Consider the following 23,203-nt stretch of genomic DNA (forward strand, 5'->3'; position numbering starts at 1 on the left):
GGCTGTGCATAGTTCAGTGAGACTCGGAATAGACATGTTAACGTAAATCAAACGTGAATGCGTGGTCCAGCTTCGTCTGCGCTAGTAGGCTTGCTGCGACTTCGATGACACGACCTTGTGGTGGTTGGGCTGGTCTGAGCGTAGCTCGGAGTGGACAACTGGTCGCGAATTCGGACGTGCCACGAATGGAAAGGGCAGGAAGTTGGAACATATGCTTAATGATCCGAAAACCAGAATTTGTATTGCTTAGTATGTACTTGAATGCAGATGAATGAAACTAATGTCTGTAACAGAATACTAAGGGAGAGGTGTGTGGGAGTAAAATAACGAAGTCCGGAGCGAGAAAGAGCGGAAGGGAGTCGTCGAGGGGATGGGTGGCGAAGAAGGAGAAAAGAATCAGCTGGACGTGTGGTGCCGGAAACTTCCGCAGGCTCCGTCTTGCTAATGCAATCAATGACCATCATGTCACGGTTATCTACGGATCTACCGGTCTTTTCAGCTTCGCCGTGGGGGCGTCCCTACTAAGTACTAGTCACAATTGATTAGACTGGTCACCAGTCTAGCAATTTCGAATGACCGTATCAGCCTGGGTTCTGTCCGAGTGAGTCAGAAATGTGCTCAGCCGTGATCCTATAACTATCGTTGTTTTATGTATTAGTGCGGCTAAAACGCTGATAGTCCTAGTGACAACCAACCTACAGTGCCCTTTTCTGTGTCCCTCATGACGTCCACCGAACTCGCTACGGAACGTGCTCTGTATGTTGGAAATATGATTTCCACAGCTGTTTATGGTGAATTTCTATCATATGAGTAATAGTCTCTTGTTGACAGTGGACACCTCGTACGCAAAGGAGGAAATTTATTCCTATATGCCTACTCTACCTACCTGCTTATGACCTCAAGCAAGCAAGTGCAGCACAGAATATTCTACATATATTTTGGAGGCTTTCTTTTGCTTCTTTTGACAATCAGTACCGCAGGTAATATCACCTTCTGCGAACTCATGTGGATAGAAAGGCGAAACAACCCTGGTGGCCCCCCTGCATTTTTTGCTGCAAATATGGCCGCTTGGTACAATGCCTTTGCCACAGCGGCAATGTGTCTCGCAAATATGATGACAGATGGACTCTTGGTGAGTTTACAACATATATTGTTATTGAGCTCGGCACTCCAATGCTCATATATACATCTTGAAAGCTTTATCGCTGTTACATCATTTGGGGGTCAAGATTACCAGTAATTGTCATCCCTGGAATTATCTACCTGGGATCTACCAGTACGTGCTGTGCTGTACGTCTTGCGCCAAACTAACCATTTCTCTGTGCAGCTATGGCTGTCATGATGGTGATTGAGAGTGCCATGCCCATGTCAAATCTATGGCGGGGCCTTCCCGCACAATTCGCCATTTCATGGATCGCGCTAACTGTCAGCTTTAACATCACCGTGACTGCATTGATCATTTCCCGGCTGCTATACTTTTATCGTAGAGTACGATCTTTTCTTAACGACGAACAGAGGAATATTTACACGGGCATTGTGGCAATTTTGGTGGAGTCTACCCTCCCTTTCACAATTCTGGGAATCATCTCCCTTGCCACCTATATCCAAGGTGCCCCATGTGCGATGGGGATAGAAATAATCTGGGCAGCCTTCATGGTACGTTCGTTTGCACTACTACATTGAACTGTCCTGCACTGACGATTTACTAGGTTTTGACACCCCAGCTCATTATTTTAAGGGTTGCTTCAGGCGTTGCATGGTCAAAAGACACAGCATGTAACATCACTCAACATGCAACCTTCCCTCAGGACCCTCACAACTCATTCTAGCAGCAGTACTATTAGTACAGTAAAAGAATCTGTAATAGTAGGGCTCGGGCATATGGTACCACGTCCCCGCCAAAGATTTATCATTCGAATCACATTGTTTGCAAAATATGTTCCACGTTGTCGTTTAACGGTATTACTCACACATACTTCATTACTACTAGTTTAGCGAATTAAAAAACACTCGATAACTAGTAGTCTTGGTATCATGATATGTTCAGCCCGAGAACGAAGGGCATATTTCATGCTGTACGTCTAGCAATGGGATTACATGGTCTAAAGACTAGCTCGAGATAGTTGATGCGTCATCGCAGTATGAAAATCAAGAGGAACGATGCCAATTTGGGTGCCAGGCCAAACGTGAGTCTATCCGCATGTGTGCCCGCGACCCCGAAGCTTGCTCTGAGCTGCACGAGTTGTTCGCCTAGTAATTCTGAGAAATCCAACCACGGAAACGTGTGATCGACATGATTGTCGCCCTCAACATAACCTCTAAAATCTTTGAGTCATCCTTGCATTGTGCGACGTCAAACATTAATCGCCTGGAAGAGATCAGTGAATGATTGACAAACATCAACCTGCTAGTTAACAAAATGAGATTTCTATCAACAACGACAGTAAACAACGTACTCATAGGACGTCGGGTTGGCGCAACTAGGTTCATGGGCATATTGAAGTCTATGCAGACTAGGAACACGCCACTTCTATAAAAAAAACATGCCTACGCCTACCTCCTTGTTAGAGTTACACACACCACGTGCAGCAGGCTCCGAGCGCTGACCGCTTGCCTCTTGGCGATGTTATCAGCACGTTCGTAAAGACCCAAGCACAACTTGCCCATACGTACCACGCTGGCAGCAGCCCGGCCTCGAAAATAGAGTTGGAGATCAAAGTCGAGGACGAGTCGAGCACAATGTGACACTGAAACTAACTGTTCCGTCCCTATCACATAATGAATTTGGCTCAGAAGCTGCGATGGTCCATCCCTGCTCATTGACAGAACTCACAGCATGATGGGGATCAGGGCGGCGGCGGTGGCTTAAATACCTTGAAGCATACCCGTGACTATGTGCTGGGCTGGGATATGTAAGGTGATACGCAGGACTCTGTATAGGTTGTAAGAGGGCTAATATGGGCAGGTACAGGTGAAGGGACGTACTGCATGATCCATCAGACTCTGCTCTCCCCAATTTATCAGTTTCGGACTAAATGCTCTGAGTAGCTTGGTGGGGTGGACGCAAAGTATTTGAAATCCTCCTGATCGATATTAAATTGCTTCAGTGAAAACCTGATTCGAATATTTTGACGTGAATTATAGGTTATGCATGGCAAGAATCAAGATTAATCAAGAATGCCTGATAATCGATACAACGTTGAAACATTGACATGATGAGCAAGACTTTAGTGTGGAGGGTCGTTTCTCGGAGTGTATGTGTAGTTCGGTTATCTCGTCGTCTCTCAAATTTCGAGTGACTAGTAAGGCACACGGGCCAGGAGATTGGTTTGTTGTAAGGCCGATCGATTTCGTTTTGGAAGAGCTCGAATGTCGACATGTTATCCGTGAATACTCTATTTGAAGGGTTGGTTTCCAGCGGCATTGGTCCACTTACTCGAGGGTTAGCTTTAAGCCTGTTCATCACCCATAATGCATTAATGCGCGACGACTCTACGCGTGACGAGGAACTATCTATTCAGGGTGCCTGAGAAAGTTTAAATCTTGATAATCACAAGCCTAAGTTGGACCCCGCTGGCGTAATGTGAGTCTATGTCATCAGAACGCTGGCTTCGAGACACTGATATTAATATCAACGCGCACATGACAGCGACTGATCAGGTGCCCAGCGAGTTGGGCAGCTTATATATGTTAGATATACTGAGTCCTTCCCATCATCATACCACACTAGTCTCTCGCACCCACAATGGAGCCCACTAAACAAACCCTCCCAATCGGTGGTCTCCTCGTCGACGTTTACTCCCACCCAACCTCAACCACTAGCTCCACACACCCCATCCACGTGCTCTTCTTCCTCCACGGCCGCTTCGGAAGCGCACAAGATGAATACATAATCAATGCTGTTAAAGTTATTTTTGCTGAGAGTTATGGATTGGGCGGGGGAGAGAGGAAGAAAGATCTTATTGTCGTCACTTTTGTGAGTCATTCTTTGCTTCGTCTTCGTAGGGAAGAAATGATGATGGTGGGTGGGGGAAAAGGATCACAGGAACCACGGGCCGAGACTCGTGAGCAAGCAGCGAAATTTCGCGTGGAGCAAAGAACCGGCCGAGAATAATGATCATCATGCGTACGTTGCTGTCTATTCATAAAGCTGATAATGTCCCCTCATTCGAATGCAGGGTAGACATGTATACCATCCAAAGTATGTCCAGGCTACAACCGGTACTAAACGTGAATCGTGAATCTGACCCCACACGAAGCCGGTACAGCACAAGACGTGTCCTTCTTAATCGATCACCTTCCTTCCTCCCTCTATCCCTCGGGTGAGCGAACGATTGTGGAATGGGGTATAGGCGGTGTGAGTCTTGGAGGTCATTCGACGTGGATTGCGCTTTCTAGAGGTACGTACCCAGCTCATCTAGCAACTTCATCCACACTCACAATCCCTTAGAGCCCCGCCTCACCCTGGGAATCCCCATAATCGGCTGTCCCGACTACACGAAACTAATCTATCAACGCGCCCAATCCTCAAACATCCCCATCTCCCCACCTTACTTCCCCACTTCCTTTATGACATACGTAAAAAGGCACGACCCTGCACAACTGGCGTACCGCGCAAAAGACGCTTCCAATCCGTTTTTCGGGAAGAAGGTGTTGGTGCTTTCGGGGAAGGAGGATAAACTTGTGCCGTGGGTGGCATCGGCCGAGTTTGTGGAGGGTCTTGAAGTTGGAGAGGGGGGTGTTAAGAGGGTTGTGGTGGAGGAGGGGGCGGGGCATGAATGTACGAGTGGGATGCGGAGGGAGGCTGGGTTATTTGTGAGGGAGTGGTTGAGGTTGTGAGGGTTTGTCTGATTTTTGGGACGAGAGTTTTATTAAAGGATGTATTATGATTCGGAATATGTTTGTAATTATATATAGTAGACACTGACCGAAAACCACATTACGGTTGATTACGTCCTAGCTAGTAGTGTGCAATCACTTCATCACGCGTCACGACTGCCATCCGTATTCCAAACCGGCGAAACTGTGCTTTCCAGTCTAGTAGGTGGCATACCAGGTGCTCTTCGACGGGTTTCACACCATGAACACGTGTATGACATTGTTGACGCCGAAGGTATTTGTATACCCACCGCTTATCTCTGTGCGCTCAGGCTTTTCCCAATTCCACTGGCTTCAACGTCGGGTCCAAATACTTATAGCTATCACATTTTCATGTCAAAGGCATCAAGCACTGACGGTGATGAGGACCAGCGCGCCCATACCAACGAGCAGCCTGCCCCAGAACAGGATAATCCAGGACTCCCGCAGGATTCAGAGTAAGTTGCGGTTTCCTGGGATCTGGCACCCGTATAACAGGAAAGTAGCGGATTTTCAGCGATGGAGTTACGATCAGTGATGTAAGTGACTCTTCCCTGATGTTTGTGTGCAACTCCTCACCAGAACTGCAGCCCGAACACTGGGCCCTCTCAGTCATCAGAACCTCACGAACAGGAAAATGCTTTCAAGGCTGCATTGGACGACAATTTAGCTCCGTAAGTTCCTATCAATGGTGATTTGTATTTTAAACAAGCTCATGAATTGTCTCAGCCAGACAGAAAATATCGTGGCGGAGAAGGACCAGCCAAATCCGAGTCTCAACGAATTGTGAGTGACAAATGAGCCGAGTGATTGCAACTGACCACACTGTATACGCAGAGCAAATATCATGAGGCAAGTATTGGATGTTCTCCAGGACTCGACCATTGCGTCGAAGATTGGCAAGGACAATCGGTCTCGTTTCTGGGGGGTGTACAAAAGAGTCGCAGAGGAACACGATGGCGAGTTCCTCGAGCGATACACTACTGACATGGACATCGTCTTGATCTTCGTAAGTTTGGCGTGCTTATCTTTCACGTATTGTGAGATTGATATTTGATCAGTCTGGTCTTTTCTCCGCTGTCAGCACGTCTTTCATCGTCGCGATGGAGTCCAATCTCAGTCCTGACCCCAGCGACACCACGAATGCGCTTTTGAAGCAACTCGTGCAGATCGGACTCGGCAACCTCGCTCAGGCGGGCACCACTCCCAAAGAACCAGCATCTACGTGGTCGCCGTCCGAGTCGACTCTGAGAATCCAAATGGTCGTATACGCAAGCTTATCCATGAGCTTGCTAGCAGCATTCGGGGCCGTACTGGGAAAGCAGTGGCTCGGGTACTACAAGTCGAACAGATATGGTCGCGGCTCGCAGGAAGAACGAGGCAAACGCAGACAAGAAAAGTTCGACGGCCTCGTCACATGGTATTTTGATGCCGTCGTGCAATCCTTTCCGGTCTTGCTTCAGATCTCCCTTCTTCTCTTTGGAATTGCCCTCGGCGCCAACATGTGGTACGAGCACCCCAGCATAGCCTGGGTGATCATTTCCACGACGGTCTTCGGATTTCTGTTCTATTCGCTGACAGTGATGGCATGTTTGATATCTCCGGCCTGTCCATTCCAGACGCCAATGTCGATGGTGCTGCGTATGTTGCGCATCGACAGTAAGGCTATTTTTATAGTTTTGATGGTTATCATTTTCAGTCTAAATCAATATTGCAGGAGTTCTGCGCTCGATGTTCGAACCAGCCTCCAGGCATTTGCAGCGGCTCGCGACGTCAACGGACGGTGAGGCACGTTTTCTTACATATACTCATATTTTGACCGTTTCTTGTCAGGCGTGCTGCAACCATTGCTTGCTACCCTCAGATCAAGCTGGGCCCGATTTTCCGAAGCACTGGCAGGTTACGTTCTTATCTACTCTTTCACAGATACCCAATGCTCATCTCACTCTACAGGCCCTATTCGTGCCACTGGCGTATTCGCACGAAGTTCCCTTCAGCTGTTCTTCACTGCGCTTAACAAAGGGCTGCGTTCTTTGGTTCCGCACTCTTCGACAGAGGTTGTGGACCCAGAAGCACAACCATTCAACCAGGGTCTGGATGTTTTGGCGGAGAATGATGGCACCCTTACCCTCGACCTCCCGGACATACCCAGCGGCCATCTCGAAGCGACGAGCGTTATCTGGCTACTCGAGACATCTACGGATCCTGAAGTATTTCTCGCTGCTGCCAGGCTTGTTCCGCAGGTCGAATGGCCCCTGGATCTTGACGTTTCTGACATACTGCATCAGCTGTTTGATATTTTTACGAGTTGCGTCGACATTCAGAAGCGCATCGGCATGCACAATGGCTTTAACTCATCTATACTATGGATGTGTTCTCCAGGAATATCCTGGTCGTAGCAATTGTATTGTCCGCGGGAGACCAGACCATACCGTGTTTGATGATATTTTGATGGCGAGCGTACGCACAGTCAACGGCACGGTGTTTGACACGACTATGAATCTTTCCCGTCCAGGTTGCAATAGATATCCATTCCATATTTTTTGGTCAGAGGCTTGCCCTGACACCGTCCCTAAACAATTGTCCCATCTTCTTCCTTATCACTTTGTTACTGGGCAAGTGACTAAAGGCATAGAAGACCTCGGGATAACTGTGATATCAAAATTGCTATTATCTCCAATCTCTCCGTCGAATCAAATCGTAGCCAATTGCACTCTTCTTGCTTGCGTCATGGTCGGGACTCAGGTTGACAAGAAAGACATAGTTCGGATTGATAAAAGGTGCTATCGACTCATTTAGCAGTTTTTCTGCCATGATTAACAAAGAAATTGCGTAGTTCTGCTCTGCCTCGACTCAAGAAGTCCCTTTTAGTGCAGTTCCAAAAGGCTCTCTGGGCATGGGATGGAGGCGAGCTCGACAAAGATAGCACAGGGGTCGCACGCCGGGTACAGAACCTTCTCGAGATTATCTATCGCATCCTTGAGCTTGCTGGACGTTACGATCGTCCTTCATTACACACATTGCGGGACCTTGACGTGTGCAGGAAGGTTTATTTACGAGGGAGGTCATCCGAACAAAAAAATGCCTCAGTTTCATTGGCAGCTCTGCGAAAGGTCCTGCGATTCACGTTGGCTGCTGCCAATGTTCTTCGGGACCCTGCCCAGGTGTGGGATAAACAGTCTTGCTGGAGAGGCGAATCGCACTCGCCAGAAGACTTCGACTGGGTGGTGGACTACTTCGACTTCATCTATTCCGACGATTATGAAGCGGCATATGACATCCTTTTGCTACTGGGTAGTATGGGGGTGTGCTGCAGTCCAGCTAAACAACATCTATTCATCGAAAAGCTCATCGCCTGCATGGACAGTAACATGCCTGACCATTTACGCCATGCCGCTCTTCGCGCTACTTACGGTGCACGAGAAGAAATAGCCTCGATCGATACCATTGATGATGCAGGGCTACGGGACATGGTTTTGACCAAGCTATCCCTTGCTATTTTGTCGGTGCTTTATCCGCACCCAGGTACAACACCCGCCAATGATGATCCTGACAACTTTTTCGATTATGGTCGCGACTTGTGCTATGTCGAGCTGGTCCTCGCCCTCGCAAGGAATTCTAACTGGCACCCCCATTTGTCTGGCGATCGCCACATAGATCGGTGCATTAGCATGATTCCAGTATACTGCGATGCCGGCTACAGCACGCATGCCTTTTACATAGCTGGTATCCTCCTTAGGATCGCACCTAAACAGACGTCGGTTACATCACTCAGTTCTGTCACAGAGCAGCAGTGGTGGGACGTGATGAGAAGCGCGTGGAACCGTATTCCAGATGATTTTTACAACACACGCTGTTTCGAGCACTTTCTTGTTCTTGTGGATGGCACAAAGAAGTATATGCAGATTGCTTCAAAATCTGATCTCGAGCGGTTCATTCGAAATGTGGATGATTTTCTCGAACATCTAGAGCAGGAGATGGGACCGGAGATACAAGGTTTAGAGAAGGGAGAGGGAATCACTATTGCTGTGACGGAGTTGAGGACTGCAGCCAGCAACATGCTCGAGAACTTTGATCAACAATTATTAGTCCCTTAATTATGACGGTTATGTTGTGTTAGAGTGGAAGTCATTGGACAGTGCATGTACGGAAGCGCGAAGTATCAAGACCTGAACGAAACCGATATTGAATCATCAGTCCTCTCTAGCTTAGTAGACTCATGTCGGGCGTGAGGAACAACAGGCATGAGATGCAGATATTCCCGAGACCAGCATGTAAATGTTGACTGGTGGAGGGGAGTTGTTCCACGGGGACAAAACTAGACACTGTCACTGGTGAGGTTCTGCGCCCGGCAGCCCCGGTTACATCCCTTCATCAATATGCACAGGAAGACGAAGATGGGACAACAAACGCAGGCTTCTTCATCTCCATACCACACGACCACCTTCCTCATCCTTGGGTGAATGGATGATTGTGGAATGGGGTATAGACAATATGACTCAGTCTTGGAGGACATTTGACGTAGATTGCGGTAAGTACCCGACCCATCTAGCTACTTCATGCACACTCGTAGACACTCCCAAAACCCTGCCTCACCCTCGGAATCCCCCCACATCGTTCGAGACATGCATGGAAACGCATGACCCTGCACAACTGGCGTACCGCGCCAAGGACGCTTCCAATCCGTTTTGTGGACAGGCTTGTGCTGTGGGTGGCTTCAGCCGGGTTTGTGAAGGGTCTTGAAGTTGGGGAGGGGAATGCTAAGAGGGTTACAGTGCGGGGCATGAGTGTACGAGTAGGATGCAGAGGGAGGCCGGGTTGTCTGAGAGAATGGTTGGGTTGCGAGGCCGCGTTATCTGTTTTATTTTGGGTATGAGAATTGTATTGAAGGTTCCAGAATATGTATGATATCATGACACGAGTTATATAGGTCTATGTTGACCAAAAGCCATATTACGACCCGAATCGTGGACTGGGCCCTAGTGCGCGCAGCCGTCCTCGCACATCACGACGTCCATACGGAACCTCGCTTTTCAGTTTGCGAATATATTCAAGCAGGCAAAGCTCTTCGGCGGTTTGGGGTAGAGCAAGGAGGATGCAGAGTGCACCGGCCCAAGAAGATCCGGGGGAGGGCTTAGCGAGCAAGAGGCGCTCGTTCTGCGCACATGAGTACTGTGTCTATCTGAGGAATGTGGCGTGCGAAACTTTGAACTTAGGGGAGCGAGAGTTGATCCGAAAATGATAACGAAGAGCTCCACCAAGAGCTAAAGGAGCTCCATGTGCGAGTGAGTTATGCCTCGAATTGGAGTCCTAGGGGTATCGAGCAGAGTGAACCCAACCCTAACCTAAGATTACCAATAACAAATCATTGGTCACCGATATTGATCAAATCCAATAGCAGAACTCTGGGGATAAAAGCCAGCTTGGATACTCTTAATCAAAAAAATCATTCTTCCCCTTCTAAATCTCACTACACTTACTCGCAATGCCTGAAGGTACCATGAGAGCTCTGTGGTACAACAAGGTACCCATCCTCCACTACCGTTACCCTCACCATCGTCTAACCTAGCGACAGCCACAAGACTTTGAGATTAAGCAAGTCCCAATACCCAAAGTCGGTGACAACGATGTACTCTTGAAAGGTACCTTTTCACCACCTTAACAATAATACTCACTTCCTAATCACCAAAAACCCTAGTATCATGTTGCGGTCAGTAGTATCCACACCACACCCTCTCGAACCCACCGTAACCATATCTTCTGCATAGGTGTATGCGGCACAGACGGACACATTCACGACGGGGAATTCATATCCACATTCCCGGTCAGTCCCCCTTATCGTCAATGACGTCACTCCCTATTAAGCTTATCACTCCCAGCTCATCCCGGGTCACGAAGCTATAGGAAAAATCGTCGAAATGGGAAAGGACGTCACAGGCTTCGAGATCGGCGACCGCTGTGTTGCTGACGTAGGCCTAACCGTAAGTCTCACTCCACACCTGAAACAATCTCCTTACACTATAAAAATATCAGTGCGACAACTGCTTCTACTGCAGACGCGGCAATTCCCTCCTCTGTGAGAACTTCAACGCCAGAGGCGTCACTCTCGATGGTGGCTTCGCCGAATACATCGTATAGTAAGCACAGCCCATCATTTCCACGCGATTCTCATTCCAAATTCTAATTTCATATCTCAGCCATCAAAAGAAGCTATACAAGATCAAGAACCTCACAGACGAAGAATCAACCCTCTTGGAACCAGCCGCATGCGCAATCCACGGCCTCGACAAACTCAACCCACCCGTCGGCATTGAAGTCCTCCTCCTCGGCGCAGGACCCACCGGACTCATCCTCGCTCAGCTCCTCAAGCTTAACGGCGCCTCCCGTGTCGTCATCGCCGCCAACAAAGGCATCAAGATGGACATCGCCCGCGAACTCGACGCTGGTGATGAATACATCGAATTAGATCGCCAGAATCCCGATGCACAGTGGCAGAAACTCAAAGAAGATAATCCATATGGCTTCGATGTCGTGGTAGAGGCTACTGGCGTGGAAAAGATTGCCGATATGTCGATTGGATATGTGAGGAGGGGTGGGACGTTGATGATTTATGGGGTGTATGAGAATAAGGCGCTCGTTCATTGGCCCCCGTCCAAGATCTTCGGGGATGAGATAACTGTGAGTTTCTTATTTATAACTTCGATATGATGCTGATGATGCGCCTATCCAGATCATCGGTTCCTTCTCGCAGACATACTGCTTCCCACGAGCAGTCGCATACCTCGATAGCGGAAAGGTCAAAGTCAAGGGAATGGTGACGGATGTGTTCAAGCTCGAGGATTACCAATTGGCCTTGGACAAGATGAATAGCAGAAAAGCAGTGAAGATTGCGATCAGGCCATGAGCACAGATCCGTATCCTGCGCCCTTCATCGTCACGGCGCACCTGCAACAAGTAATACCTTGTACTTTATCCTTTATCTGTATCTTATCGCAATTCGACACCGTATATGATGCCCATCTCTGTGTCGTCAAGTCAACGTGCGACTCCCAATTCACATATTATGGCGACACGACACGATGCCTTCGACTCTGTAAACGACACAACTGCTATAACACATCAAAAAGAGACAGAGCGCTGAATACTGAGTGAGCCGCATGCGTATGATAGAATCAGCATGTCGCCCCGTGCCTATTCTATGATACGAATGCGCCTTGTTGTCCGGTGGCGGGTGATAGAAGCAAGACGAAGATGAAAGTCGATGGAGGTCCAAGGCGTGAGACCCATTTTCAGCCCCCGCTCGCTATCTTGATAGAATCAAGTACTCGCGATCGTCAGTCCGAGCTCGATTCGCTACTGACCAAGGACTCACGAGAAAAAATAAAGTCCCAGCTCCTTCTACATAGCTTGGAAGAATCAAACGCCACGCAGTTGATGTTTGGGTAGTGGGTGAACAACAAGACGATGGTACAAGTCATCCAGCAGTTCACTCACTACCCAAGATTACTTGGAAACATCCATCCTCCGTTGTTTGTCAGTTTGATTGCTTCTTGGACTTTATCGTCGTGATTATGATCCAGCGGGCTGTCTATTAAAAGTCAACGTGCGATTGGACGGAATACTTGTGTGATGAGTATCCCATAGATTCTGAATCATGCATGATGCACGACAGTTGTATAATACGATGGGGTTGCTCCAGGGCTTGCGTGTGTCACTACTGTTCTGAAAAGGGAGCAAAAAAAACCGAGGGCGATTGAACATTGAGTATCCGGGTCTTGACCCGCGGCGGGATATCATACGAATGCGCCTCGTAACTGGTAGATCGGTGTTCCTGCCTGGAATGGATGCAATTTGAATTTTGCTCGGTGCTGTAGTACATGGTTTTCTACTCCCACGCGGTGATGGAAGCCGATGGTGGGTGATAGAAGTAAGAACGAACGAAGAGGAAGAAAAAGGATCAGAATCCAGATCAAGGTCGTTGACTCGGGTCCAAGGTATCTTGTGAGTCATGGCCGACTTGTATGCGCCCCCCCTCTACGCCCGAGAATCCATACCATGGCAATTGTTATTTGAGGTCAATTTGCTATTGAGGAGGTCGCCGAGAAACAAGGAAGTTCCTCATTGAGAAACTTGGACTATCCAGGCTGGGCACCGACACTCTGAAGAATTGCAGTCTCAGATCTCAATGACCAATCCGGGAGAGCGCCATGAAGTGATATTTGAGTGCACCAATAACCATGCAATGGTGTGAGTGATCCACCACCGAAGAGTCCTACTAGTGCTGGAGAGGGTAGTAAGTAAAACCGAACGAAGGAGGGCGCGTAAATTAAAAGTCACGGTTATTAGTCAGCGAGTATTGCGAGGCCTGCGGCAGTGCGGCAAGGCACTACGCGTTCAGCTACATAGCGCTTTCAAACCATGAACTCATTCAGCTGGTAAACCGTCGCATCCGAATGATTGGACTACTAGCCTCGACAGGTCGTAGAGGGCTCACTAACTCAAACCTATGCATCGCTCTCCTCCACCATACACCATCTTTTCAGCGAGGTTATGCCCTTTCTCGATTTCCTAACCGAAGGACCGGTTTTGGAAGGGCTCCGAGTTCAGGACGCAAACCCACCCAAGGAACCGTGTCGTCCGCTCAGGATGAGACATATGATTCTGCGTCATTTCGATTTACATACGAATCACGGTCCTCTGCGGATGATTCGCAGCTTTGGGATGCGAGTCAGAGAACGCCCTCCAGTAACCCGGAGGAAGGTTTGAAGCATCTGCTGCTGAATAATAATACGTTGGTGATTACAAGGTGTGTTTTCTTACTGAACCACATAGATGACCGTTCGACTAATTTTTGATGATTGCAGGAAGCTTGAAATGCTGAGCATATTCATGGGCTTTGAACAGTCGAATCGATATACTATTTGTACGTGATGCTTGGGTCTTATTGTCCATTATACATCATCAACGTTTGTTCTCGATTAGCGAACGAAGCTGGTGAACCGCTTGGTTACATTGCTGAAGAGCCACGAGGTGTTCTGTCGATGTTTGCCAGACAGATCTTCCGCACCCATCGTCCATTTCGTGCTCTAGTCATGGACCTCCACGGATCACCTATTCTCTGGGTGCGGTCCATAGCACTCCCTCCCCAGTCATAATAAATTCATCCAATCCCGCAGATTCGCCGTCCATTCGCCTGGATAAACTCACGCATGTTCGTTCAACGATTAAAAAACCTTCACGAGTATACACCAGAAGGAGAACCTGTTCTAGATACCTTCGCAGAAGTCCAACAGGAATGGCATCTTTGGCGAAGACGATACCATCTCTTTCTTCGGTAATGCAACGCATCCCTTTGTTTTGTCAGTACCGACTCCCGAGACTTGTGTCGTAGTGATCAGCCTAGGCGCATTCTTTCTACCGCCTCCGAGCCCCAGCCTGAGCCTCCGATAGATTCATTCACCCAATTCGCAAAGATCGATGAGGGGCTCTGGGCGTGGCACTTTAACATGCTTGATGCGCGTGGGACACCCATTGCGTCTGTCAACAGGGCATTCCGCGGCTTTGGAAGAGAGGTAAGTTAGATGCCCATGTCCTTCTCAATATCGTTCAGGAGCTCAACGGTTTCGCAGATTTTCACTGATACAGGTTCTGAATATGCCATGTCCTGAGATGCCAATCTTACTGATGTGATGGGGACGTGTTGCGGTTGATAGGACAATATTTCGTGACTTTTGACGCCACGCACCAAGACGGATCCGAGGCGCCGGAGCGGCCCACGGTGATCAGGAATCTCACTCTTGACGAGCGTGCGGTAAATATATCTTGGTTGTTTTATCATTGTCATTTTTCTGATTCTTTTCTTTTACGCCGCTACAGCTCGTGCTTGCGGCAGCAGGTCAGTAGCTCGAGTATTTTGATCGAGTTGGATACTGATTTCTGGCAGTTAACATCGATTATGATTATTTCTCGAGACATTCGGAGGGTCATGGATTGGGGTTCCCGATGTTGTGGAGTTCGGGGGAATGAAGGTATTCGGTCGCTTTATTGCATTGCTTTATCATAGAACAAGTATCGAGGGAATTACAGTAATTCAGTTCAGCACCCTTCCCTACGCACTCACCATGTTCTGTCTTGGTTCTGGAGCTAACAAGAACGAGCGACAAGCGTGCTCAACGTTTCTGTTGCGATGAATGCGAAATTCTTGCAAATCGTTCGTAGTACTCAGTTGTAGCCTTAATACATGCTTTTTTTGAGTGAAGTGAACTCCATTACATCGACTAGTTGGATTCATAACAATGTCATCTGCAGCTTCGCATTTAAAGTGCCCTCGTCATCTACATATTCCGTATTGCTACAACAGCACAATGACAAGTCAGTTCGAGTGATTAAGGAGAAGTGCGAAATGCCTCCTCGATTGATAAACAAACTTACTTGTACAATACCCAATCGCCCACCTCATCCCATATGTTCCAAGTCATTTTTGGAGGCTCGAATTCAATGCCCTCGGGGGATCTATTGTAGACATCGACGGAAGCACAAGGAATGAAGTTCATTGTGAACATCAGACAATCAGCACACCAGAATCCATGGAGTCACAACAAATTCAACCTACTGCCAGGGTACAAGGGCCAGACAATTTGTATCTGTTAATGATAATGGAATTTTCAGCGCTTCAGGTGGGGCTGCACGACCAGGTTTCCGGCTATGTGCCTCGATCAAAAGTACAGCGTTAAAACGCGCTTGATAGCTATGCTGACTGAGACCAAGAGCGGTGCGGCATGATCCATAGCTAGGCTCTGGTATGTAGAAGCTAAACCACCATATGCGTCCTGCAAGGGATACCATCAGATCAATGAAGGAACAAAGCGAGAGACTTGGACCACACACCCCCTGCGACAAATTCGAAGCGCAGAATTTTGTCAGTAGCAGTGCGCAGGCGTTTCTGGAACATCTTGATTCGAAAAACAACATCGAACTGCTTGATGGGTTTGTCGCGTGTGTGTACCTGGATTTCATCTGGTAGACGTCCTAAAATGCATCTCGAACGCCTGTCTTCACTAACTAGTATCCAAATCAGTGGTTTCTCCGGTGGACATTGCTGTGTACTACTTACAGTTTCCAAAATTGAGCTCCTTAAACATTGAATGGTCGTTGGTTATCATGCAAGCAATGCGCAAGTCGGAAGAAACAGAGGGACTCGTGCCGGAAATGAACTTGATAAATGCCCAAAGAGCATGTGGCCGATTGTTCACAATTGCCCAATACGGTGCTGTGTGGCCTTCGATATTGAGTTGTGTCAGGATTTTGGAGAACTCGGTAACTGGGAGAGTGGCAGCGCAGGCAATGACTTTTGGAACCACAAAACAAGGGATGTAGTCAGGGGCTAAGACGATGTCACGGATGCGGGATAGAACAGCTGCACGTTTCTTCTTCATGAGACCAAAGGAAAATATAGATGATTGATCGCATTGAATGGGTCTTGCTAAGACTTTGTGATACGAAGGAGGTGTACTGCTGTCATCAGCGACTTTCACATCAACGAGGGTAGCCATTGATGTTGGTGGTAAGAAGATTGAAATAGGGGGTAACGGATCACCGGGGCCGAATATATACGTAATATGGAACGACTCGGAGATCCTTCCCTACGCACTCACCATGATCCGTATTAGTTCCTGGAGGCCAACAAGAACGAACGACAAGCGTGTTCAACGTTTGTGTTGCGAGGAATGCGGAATTCGTTCGTAATACTCTATTGTGATACTTTGTTGTGAGTGAAATGAGTTCAACATTACATTGACTGGCTGTCACCATTGGATTCACAACAATGTTATCTCCAGCTTCGCATATAGGGTAACTTGTGCAGTAACTTCCAGATCAAGTCATTGGTCCAGGTAATCTCGGGTATAGCGATTACGCTGTCCTTCTTCCTTCCCATGCGGGGGTCGTGTGCGACGTACGCACCTAACTTTGAGCGTCCCTAATTTGAAGTTCTTTAGGTGGCAACGGATACGTGTCAAGCCTCTCAGCTCATGAAAGGTGTTATAGATATCTGCGAAACCCATACAACTATCACTATTGACATGTCCTTACTTCAGCACACTGGTCCATCAACGTTTTACACGGAATTAGCAGAGTTACCCCTTCCTGTGTCTGCTGATTTCGTTGGCTCCGATGGTGCGTCTACTAGTCAATATAGCCAGAAATTGATAACAGACACCCGAACAGTTCCACGCGTCACTTACACCATTCGCGATCATGAGCGTAATATCACACGATCCCTCACCAAAACTTTCCCTGGGGGCATCGGTTCTGATCATCAGACAACATCCCATGATTCCTCCGAAGTTAAGGCATTTAGAACATCTCCTTCCAAGTCTCGCCAGGCTGTCCTCCGAGAGGTTGCTGATGGCACAAGTACGAAACGTTTCGTCGAAATCTGGGCCGGCATCCAGATAGAGGCTTCCTTGGATGTCACAAAGTACCACGATGCTTTCCATACAGATGGTGAGTTAAATAACCTGCGAATGTCCTTGAATACTTGCAAATTGGACGTCAGATTTCACATCATCGCTCTCCTTCTCCCCATCGGAAACATCCCTTCTATATACCGCCGAAGCAATCATCGGCGATGATAATGCTTCAGACGATCCTTATCCCAAATTCAGATACACTCCGCACTTCGGCGAACTATCTCGCGGCAAGAAAGCACCGACTATTTTTCTATTCCGCTGGACAAGGTCCACAGCCTTCACCAAGGCTACTAAGCAAGATATGTTGCTCGTTGCCCTTTCGCTGGCACAGCCTACCCAAGCGCCCGTCCTGTTTGGCCAAGCTACTTTTGCGACAGAAGATATCATCTACGCCAGTGGATACGAACACACCAAAGACGGTCGACTACTGGGGATTAAATGGTGCTTTAATCGCCCCATGGGTATATGGGAGATTAAACTCCCCGAGTCAGCGACCGTGCAGGGGACACCTTTTGGTGCTAAAATGCCATGCAATGCATTGAAGCTGACACCGTCGGAACGGTCCTGTCGTTCACCTCGTGTATTATATGATAACAATCAGACACCTACTAAACTCTTCTGGTTCTCGAATCCTGTCGGCGGTCCCCACGCATCTTGCGTGTCTCTGGAATCTCGTGATCTAACTACAGGTACCAACAAGGTCCTCGTGGATACCGTAATGGAGCCTACCCCCGAAAACCATTTTCCAGGTCTATATCCCAATTATAACATGCCCTCCAGCCCGTTTTTACGTCGCGGAGACCATACATACATCGTACTTCACTCCTTATGGCGCTCTCGTGCGACGATCCTCTTCATTGATACAGAATCAGGAGCAATTTCAGACGAGACAAAAATGCGAGATGGCGAACCTTTGTATAATTGGGATTTACATGCTACAGACGATAAGGCGCACTTCATCTGTTCAAGGAGCACGCCTACTACCCCACACGAAGTGTTACTAGGATACTTTGATGAACACGACAACCTCGATTGGAAAGCTCTAGATAAGCCAATGATATCTTTCGCAAGCAAGTTCTAGTCAATTTGGATTCTTGCCAAGTCTAATCATGCTTTTCAGCTGAGAACGCACTCCGTGATCTCACTGCATCGATCATACCCATTGGCGCGCGTCCTCCAACAGAGACTATTGTAATTCAGTCGAAGGAAGCTTCCACAAGACCTGGCCCAAAACCCATCTGCGTTACCATTCCACATGGAGGACCACATACATCAACGACAACATCATTCTCCCCAGCTACTGCTGCACTAGCCTTGGAAGGATGTAAGTCTTTTTGACTTCGCGCCTACTGGCCACTTAGAGCAAGCATACTCGCAGATACAATTTCCCTTCCCAACTATACCGGTTCCATGGGATTCGGCGAAAAGTACATCCAAAAACTTGTCGGGCACTGTGGAACAATGGAAGTACAAGACGTCGTAGAGAGTGTCAACGACCTCATCCGGCTGGGCATCTCAGAGCACGGACAACAAGTCGTCCAAGGTGCAAGCTACGGTGGTTTCATTGCCGCGCACCGTAAGACTCCATTTCAAAAACAAACCTCTTTTTCCCACTGACACTGACATACACAGTGATCGGCCAATACCCAACGCTATTTAACGCAGCAGTGATGCGCAACCCCATAACCAGTTTTAGCGAACTAGCGTCCGACATCCCCGACTGCGCCTACACTGAATTCGGGCTCCAGTTTACCCCGGACTCGCTCATGACACCCGCTACATTCCAACAAATGTTCGAAGCGTCGCCTATCGCGCACGTCGATAATGTACGCGCGCCTGTATTGTTGTTGATTGGAGAAGACGACTTGCGTGTGGGACCGGCACAGGGGTTGAGATTTTATCATGCGCTCAAGGGCAGGGAAAGGAGAGTGGAAATGTTGTGGTTTAAGGGGGAGATGCATTTACTCAATGGTATTGAGGCGGCAAGGGTTTCGTTGGAGGCTGGGAGGGATTGGTTTAAGAATCTGGGGCAAAACCCAGTTGACTGATGATGTGGAGGATTTGAATGCTGCTGTTATGTGTGTGAGATGCGGGACGTGAGCAAGGAGGATATGTTTGCGTAGTGTTCAGGCTGGAAAGTGCCTCGCGTGTTCACTCCATTCTGTATATAGTATTAGTTCGTACCGGCAGTGTTATATTCACCCAACCTCGAGATATGTTTCTTATTTTTCTGCGCACCAGAGCATCTGGGCGAAGTGATGCGTCGAGGTACTCCTGGGCGGTTAGCAAAACTAGAAGTGCTCTAAACATCGAAATTGTCATGAAAGCCACAATATTGTCGAGAGTGCGAAATCATCGCGAAAATCTTTATTGCTGTAAGTTATAACAAATCAAGATAAATGTCCACAGGCGAGCGGACTGCTATACAGTAAAGGTGGATGCGGGTCACACATCATGGGATGTAGTAATGGTGTCTAAGAAAATGTCTGCCAGTATGCATAATATGGTGAGCAGAACGGTAAAGACGATGCAAAAAATTAGCAGTCCAACACTACTAGTCTGTTCCCAACTTATGAGTGCGAGGGTGACCATCATAGAAGGACTCGCGGAGACGTTGAATGCGATACCGACAGACAGCCATAAGAGAGGGAACACAGGTCGCTAAGGGACATGGGTATTAGTGAATTAAATCGAAAATGATACTTTGACTTACTTGTAAAATGACCCGTATCCTGGGGATGGTACAGATGATGTGAACGAGTGAGCCGGATGACAAGAAGGCCGTTACTAGAAACGCCTTGTAGGAGGCGGTAGACGTCAAAGGGTGCGGCTGCGTGAAATGCGCTGATGCTATGAACAGGATGGAGCTAAATAGGACGATCGTCGATAATGTGAGTTGCATCCTCAACCGCCTTTCCGCCCGGACAAGAAAAGCCTCCCAGCGGTCCTGAGGTTGCAGCTGGAGTCCCGATGGCAGCGAGACTCCCAGAGCTAATCTTGTTACCAAACGTTCCCTCTTCATCTTGGCCTCCTGCCTCTTGACGTCGGCGTCTGTCTCTAGTGCATCCTCAGGTTTATCCTTGCCTTTCTGCTTCTTAACGGAGGTGTTGCTGGTGGACGACAGTAACTCGGACGCTGACATAGTGGTAGATGAATGGATTTTTGTAGCCTTATAGGGTGTGTGGGCACGGCGGGCAACGTGAAGATGGCGGGTGAGGGGAGAGGTTGATGCGGTGGGGTGGCAGGAGGCTAACACTAGATCATTATGACATAATACGGCTTGATGGGTTCTTGTGATCGGAATACAGTCGACTTCTTCGTAGGGTCCCGCTGCATGTAGAGGAGTACCAATATTGCAGCTCGTTGGTCATCTCGAATTTATCATGATGGCCTAAAGGGCCGAATATATACGGAATATGGACCGACTCGGAGCAGAAATTGGATCCGAGCAGATCTACATCGCCACCCATACGAGGCACGAGGCACATAACCCGAAGGCTAAGAATTCCACGACCTTTTTAACCCACGAACACAATGGTGCAGTGGGAACGCAATACAATCTTCCCCAAGTGCGACAACAGTGACACAGCAAATGCAAGGTGCACCGGTCCCGCTTGACGTCGAAAGTTACCCCGTCACACCAGAAGGGTTGGACTTAGAGCAAGTCCACATATACGTGAGGCATGGTGCGTCGAGTTCGCGTTCGCGTCAAGTTGTGACATCGCTCATACATGCTCTACTATAGGCGAACGTACCCCGGTCAGAGTGCGCATGTCGGATCCTCCAGCATCCATACCAGCAGACTGGCAGATGTGCGACACTGCGAAAAGCTTTCACGAGACTGTAGCTGGCCATATCCCTACCATAGATGACGGATTGTGGTATAGGAAAGTTGTCGAGAACAGGCATGGCAAGACAGCTGAGGGATTATGGTACGTTGATCTGCGTGTATAATTACTCGCGATACACATGTTTTAATACCGTATATAGCCTCCTGGGGGAGCTCACTGATATCGGGAAAAAGGTGAGAGGGTTCTATGCGACACCTGATTGCTTGGCTTACGCGTCTGAGAACAGTCCACATATTCCTTCGGGACGGCATTGCGAAGCCTTTATGTAGATAGGTAAGCATTCGAGCCCCTTCTTGCCAATTGTATCTCACTCGTATCTTTCCGAAGATTGAAATTTCTTCCCCCAAAACTCGAGGATGAACGTTTGACTTACTTTCGGTGAATCTATTCGCCAACCCTTTGTGACTCATAATAAAATTCACACGCGCAGCTCTACAAACATCGCACGAACGATTGAATCTCTGCAGCACATAGTCCACGGAGTGTACCCTCCATCTACTTGCGCTCCAGGTACGATACCCTCTCTCATCATACGGTACGTTTTCGCATAGGTCAGAGAAGTTAAACGCACACTCATTACTCGCGGTGTCTTTGTTTTCAGTAATGCAATCGACGAGAATCTCGTCAGCAACACCTTAGCCTGCAAGCGACTGGCCCTCTTAGAATTGAAGTTTGCTGAAGGTAATCTTTTGACTAGTATTCTGCAGATTAGTCTGATATGGTCCAGTTGCTGTTGCTGTTTGGAACCCGCGTTTAAAGCCATTGGATATGAAAGTCTCCAAGTACATAGGCGGTAGGCCGTTACGCCTTGATGGAACTCCTCGAGCTTCGGGGATTCTTGATACAGTATGTTTTTTTCAGGGCAGGACAGACGCAGCTGACCTCAGTTCTTTTCCAAAGGTACGCTCGGCAGCTGCTCACGGTTTCCGAGTTCCACCAGAATTCATGGATGATGATGTTATTGGTTTAATTGTACGATCATTTCATCCTCTCATCGCATTCTCCGCTCACTTATGAATCCCTAGGAATCAGCTGTAACAGCTGAGTGGTTCAACAGTAAGCCCCTAGTCAATTATTCTACATCCGCACACGAGCATTGATCGTCGTCCTCCAGTTTGTAAGGATACTTCCTTACGTTCACCGAAATTTCAACTAAAGTTCTATTGATCGTTAGTCAAATCAGAAGATGGCCGCCGACTAGGAATGGGTCGCCTCCTCGCCGACGCTTCAGAGAGAATGCGACGCAAGGCCCAACCCGATTCACCAGACCCAACTAAGCTTCTCGTGCACTCGACGCACGACTCGACGCTTGCGGCGTTGCTCTGTACATTCGATGTATTCGATGACAAGTGCGTTTATCCCACTACTTCTTGCTTTCATGCTCATCTTCGCGCGTGCAAGGTGGCCGCCATTCACTTCATCAGTAACATTTGAGCTCTTCCGAAAACGAACTCCGGCTTCAGGCCTCCGCGCGCTTTCATCAGTTTGGAGACGACAGGACGAACATTGTGAGTATCAAGATGCGTTCTGAGATATGACTCTCGGTAAACTTTGTCCCCTTCTTTGCTAAACATAGATGTCCGCATGCGCTACAAGAATAAGAACATGGTGCTTCCGATGTGCGCCGAGGAGGGAAAACATTTACCGGGCTCGCCAGAGTTTTGTACGTTGGAGGCATTTCAGCGGAGAGTGGAGGAGTTAACGCCTAGGGATTGGGCTGAAGAGTGTTTTCCACGGACGTGAGCGTGGTACTAGCGTCATTGCTGGCTGGCGTATCGTTTGGTATCTATTGATGCTTCTTCTAAATCTAAATCTCTAAAGTATATAAGCACGCATAACCGGCATGTTGTCCGCCACATCATGTCGTTGCATTCTCTTTCTTTATGATTTATGAAGTATTTAAAATTTTGGCAATAAGTAAATTGTATCCGCACATAGCCGTGGCACATCGACTGGAATTCCGAAATAGCAGGTAACAACACCCATTGGCAATGTTTTTAGATTTACATCCAACTTAGCTTTGTG

General features: G+C 48.1%; 11 protein-coding genes across 11 annotated transcripts; 9 read left to right on the forward strand and 2 right to left on the reverse strand.

Annotated features, from left to right (window-relative positions):
• Window positions 1-439: 439 nt before the first annotated feature.
• HD556DRAFT_1374472 (uncharacterized protein) lies at window positions 440-2,016 on the forward strand. Its single transcript, XM_041303049.1, has 6 exons — window positions 440-601; window positions 659-791; window positions 852-1,132; window positions 1,198-1,276; window positions 1,328-1,656; window positions 1,710-2,016. Exons 2-6 carry the CDS (start codon window positions 722-724, stop codon window positions 1,827-1,829), a joined length of 879 nt encoding a protein of 292 aa, XP_041159946.1. The 5' UTR covers window positions 440-601; window positions 659-721; the 3' UTR covers window positions 1,830-2,016.
• Window positions 2,017-3,745: 1,729 nt separating this feature from the next.
• HD556DRAFT_1237933 (Alpha/Beta hydrolase protein) lies at window positions 3,746-4,839 on the forward strand (the record flags this gene model as incomplete). The annotated part of the gene is made up of 5 exons (XM_041297937.1): window positions 3,746-3,976; window positions 4,038-4,126; window positions 4,179-4,201; window positions 4,260-4,400; window positions 4,451-4,839. 5 exons carry the CDS (start codon window positions 3,746-3,748, stop codon window positions 4,837-4,839), a joined length of 873 nt encoding a protein of 290 aa, XP_041159947.1.
• A 919-nt stretch (window positions 4,840-5,758) lies between these two features.
• HD556DRAFT_1200571 (uncharacterized protein) lies at window positions 5,759-6,185 on the forward strand (the record flags this gene model as incomplete). The annotated part of the gene is made up of 2 exons (XM_041296377.1): window positions 5,759-5,866; window positions 5,919-6,185. Coding segments are annotated over 2 exons (375 nt in total), but the record flags the coding sequence as incomplete, so codon positions are not given.
• A 301-nt stretch (window positions 6,186-6,486) lies between these two features.
• Window positions 6,487-7,906, forward strand: HD556DRAFT_511422 (uncharacterized protein). The gene has a single exon (XM_041310826.1). The coding sequence runs from the start codon at window positions 6,589-6,591 to the stop codon at window positions 7,654-7,656; it is 1,068 nt and encodes a 355-aa protein (XP_041159949.1). The 5' UTR covers window positions 6,487-6,588; the 3' UTR covers window positions 7,657-7,906.
• HD556DRAFT_1374488 (uncharacterized protein) lies at window positions 7,730-8,484 on the forward strand. The gene has a single exon (XM_041303050.1). It carries the CDS (start codon window positions 7,759-7,761, stop codon window positions 8,287-8,289), a length of 531 nt encoding a protein of 176 aa, XP_041159950.1. The 5' UTR covers window positions 7,730-7,758; the 3' UTR covers window positions 8,290-8,484.
• A 1,713-nt stretch (window positions 8,485-10,197) lies between these two features.
• Window positions 10,198-11,892, forward strand: HD556DRAFT_1374493 (chaperonin 10-like protein). The gene is made up of 8 exons (XM_041303051.1): window positions 10,198-10,381; window positions 10,433-10,499; window positions 10,556-10,567; window positions 10,626-10,681; window positions 10,737-10,838; window positions 10,891-10,994; window positions 11,055-11,535; window positions 11,588-11,892. The coding sequence occupies exons 1-8, from the start codon at window positions 10,343-10,345 to the stop codon at window positions 11,759-11,761; spliced, it is 1,035 nt and encodes a 344-aa protein (XP_041159951.1). The 5' UTR covers window positions 10,198-10,342; the 3' UTR covers window positions 11,762-11,892.
• Window positions 11,893-13,151: 1,259 nt separating this feature from the next.
• On the forward strand, window positions 13,152-15,107 carry HD556DRAFT_1374500 (Scramblase-domain-containing protein). The gene is made up of 9 exons (XM_041303052.1): window positions 13,152-13,663; window positions 13,722-13,780; window positions 13,840-13,979; window positions 14,034-14,191; window positions 14,249-14,429; window positions 14,487-14,502; window positions 14,571-14,668; window positions 14,734-14,752; window positions 14,801-15,107. The coding sequence occupies exons 1-9, from the start codon at window positions 13,311-13,313 to the stop codon at window positions 14,881-14,883; spliced, it is 1,107 nt and encodes a 368-aa protein (XP_041159952.1). The 5' UTR covers window positions 13,152-13,310; the 3' UTR covers window positions 14,884-15,107.
• Window positions 15,096-16,443, reverse strand: HD556DRAFT_511412 (uncharacterized protein). Its single transcript, XM_041310825.1, has 5 exons — window positions 15,971-16,443; window positions 15,745-15,918; window positions 15,470-15,686; window positions 15,289-15,369; window positions 15,096-15,208 (listed from the first exon to the last, which is right to left on the reverse strand). The coding sequence occupies exons 1-5, from the start codon at window positions 16,407-16,409 to the stop codon at window positions 15,145-15,147; spliced, it is 975 nt and encodes a 324-aa protein (XP_041159953.1). The 5' UTR covers window positions 16,410-16,443; the 3' UTR covers window positions 15,096-15,144.
• Window positions 16,401-19,658, forward strand: HD556DRAFT_1374512 (Alpha/Beta hydrolase protein). The gene is made up of 7 exons (XM_041303053.1): window positions 16,401-16,624; window positions 16,695-17,031; window positions 17,083-17,361; window positions 17,414-18,397; window positions 18,448-18,651; window positions 18,706-18,903; window positions 18,960-19,658. The coding sequence occupies exons 2-7, from the start codon at window positions 16,887-16,889 to the stop codon at window positions 19,373-19,375; spliced, it is 2,226 nt and encodes a 741-aa protein (XP_041159954.1). The 5' UTR covers window positions 16,401-16,624; window positions 16,695-16,886; the 3' UTR covers window positions 19,376-19,658.
• A 5-nt stretch (window positions 19,659-19,663) lies between these two features.
• HD556DRAFT_1374519 (uncharacterized protein) lies at window positions 19,664-20,719 on the reverse strand. The gene is made up of 2 exons (XM_041303054.1): window positions 20,041-20,719; window positions 19,664-19,988 (listed from the first exon to the last, which is right to left on the reverse strand). Exons 1-2 carry the CDS (start codon window positions 20,467-20,469, stop codon window positions 19,773-19,775), a joined length of 645 nt encoding a protein of 214 aa, XP_041159955.1. The 5' UTR covers window positions 20,470-20,719; the 3' UTR covers window positions 19,664-19,772.
• A 16-nt stretch (window positions 20,720-20,735) lies between these two features.
• Window positions 20,736-23,139, forward strand: HD556DRAFT_510976 (histidine phosphatase superfamily). The gene is made up of 13 exons (XM_041310824.1): window positions 20,736-21,013; window positions 21,073-21,259; window positions 21,318-21,351; window positions 21,405-21,451; window positions 21,506-21,556; window positions 21,609-21,713; window positions 21,780-21,859; window positions 21,906-22,024; window positions 22,079-22,150; window positions 22,204-22,234; window positions 22,353-22,527; window positions 22,580-22,686; window positions 22,755-23,139. Exons 1-13 carry the CDS (start codon window positions 20,920-20,922, stop codon window positions 22,919-22,921), a joined length of 1,269 nt encoding a protein of 422 aa, XP_041159956.1. The 5' UTR covers window positions 20,736-20,919; the 3' UTR covers window positions 22,922-23,139.
• Window positions 23,140-23,203: the final 64 nt, after the last annotated feature.

Source organism: Suillus plorans (genome assembly GCF_016647745.1).
Source record: "Suillus plorans strain S12 chromosome Unknown HD556scaffold_30, whole genome shotgun sequence".
NCBI lineage: Eukaryota > Fungi > Basidiomycota > Agaricomycetes > Boletales > Suillaceae > Suillus > Suillus plorans.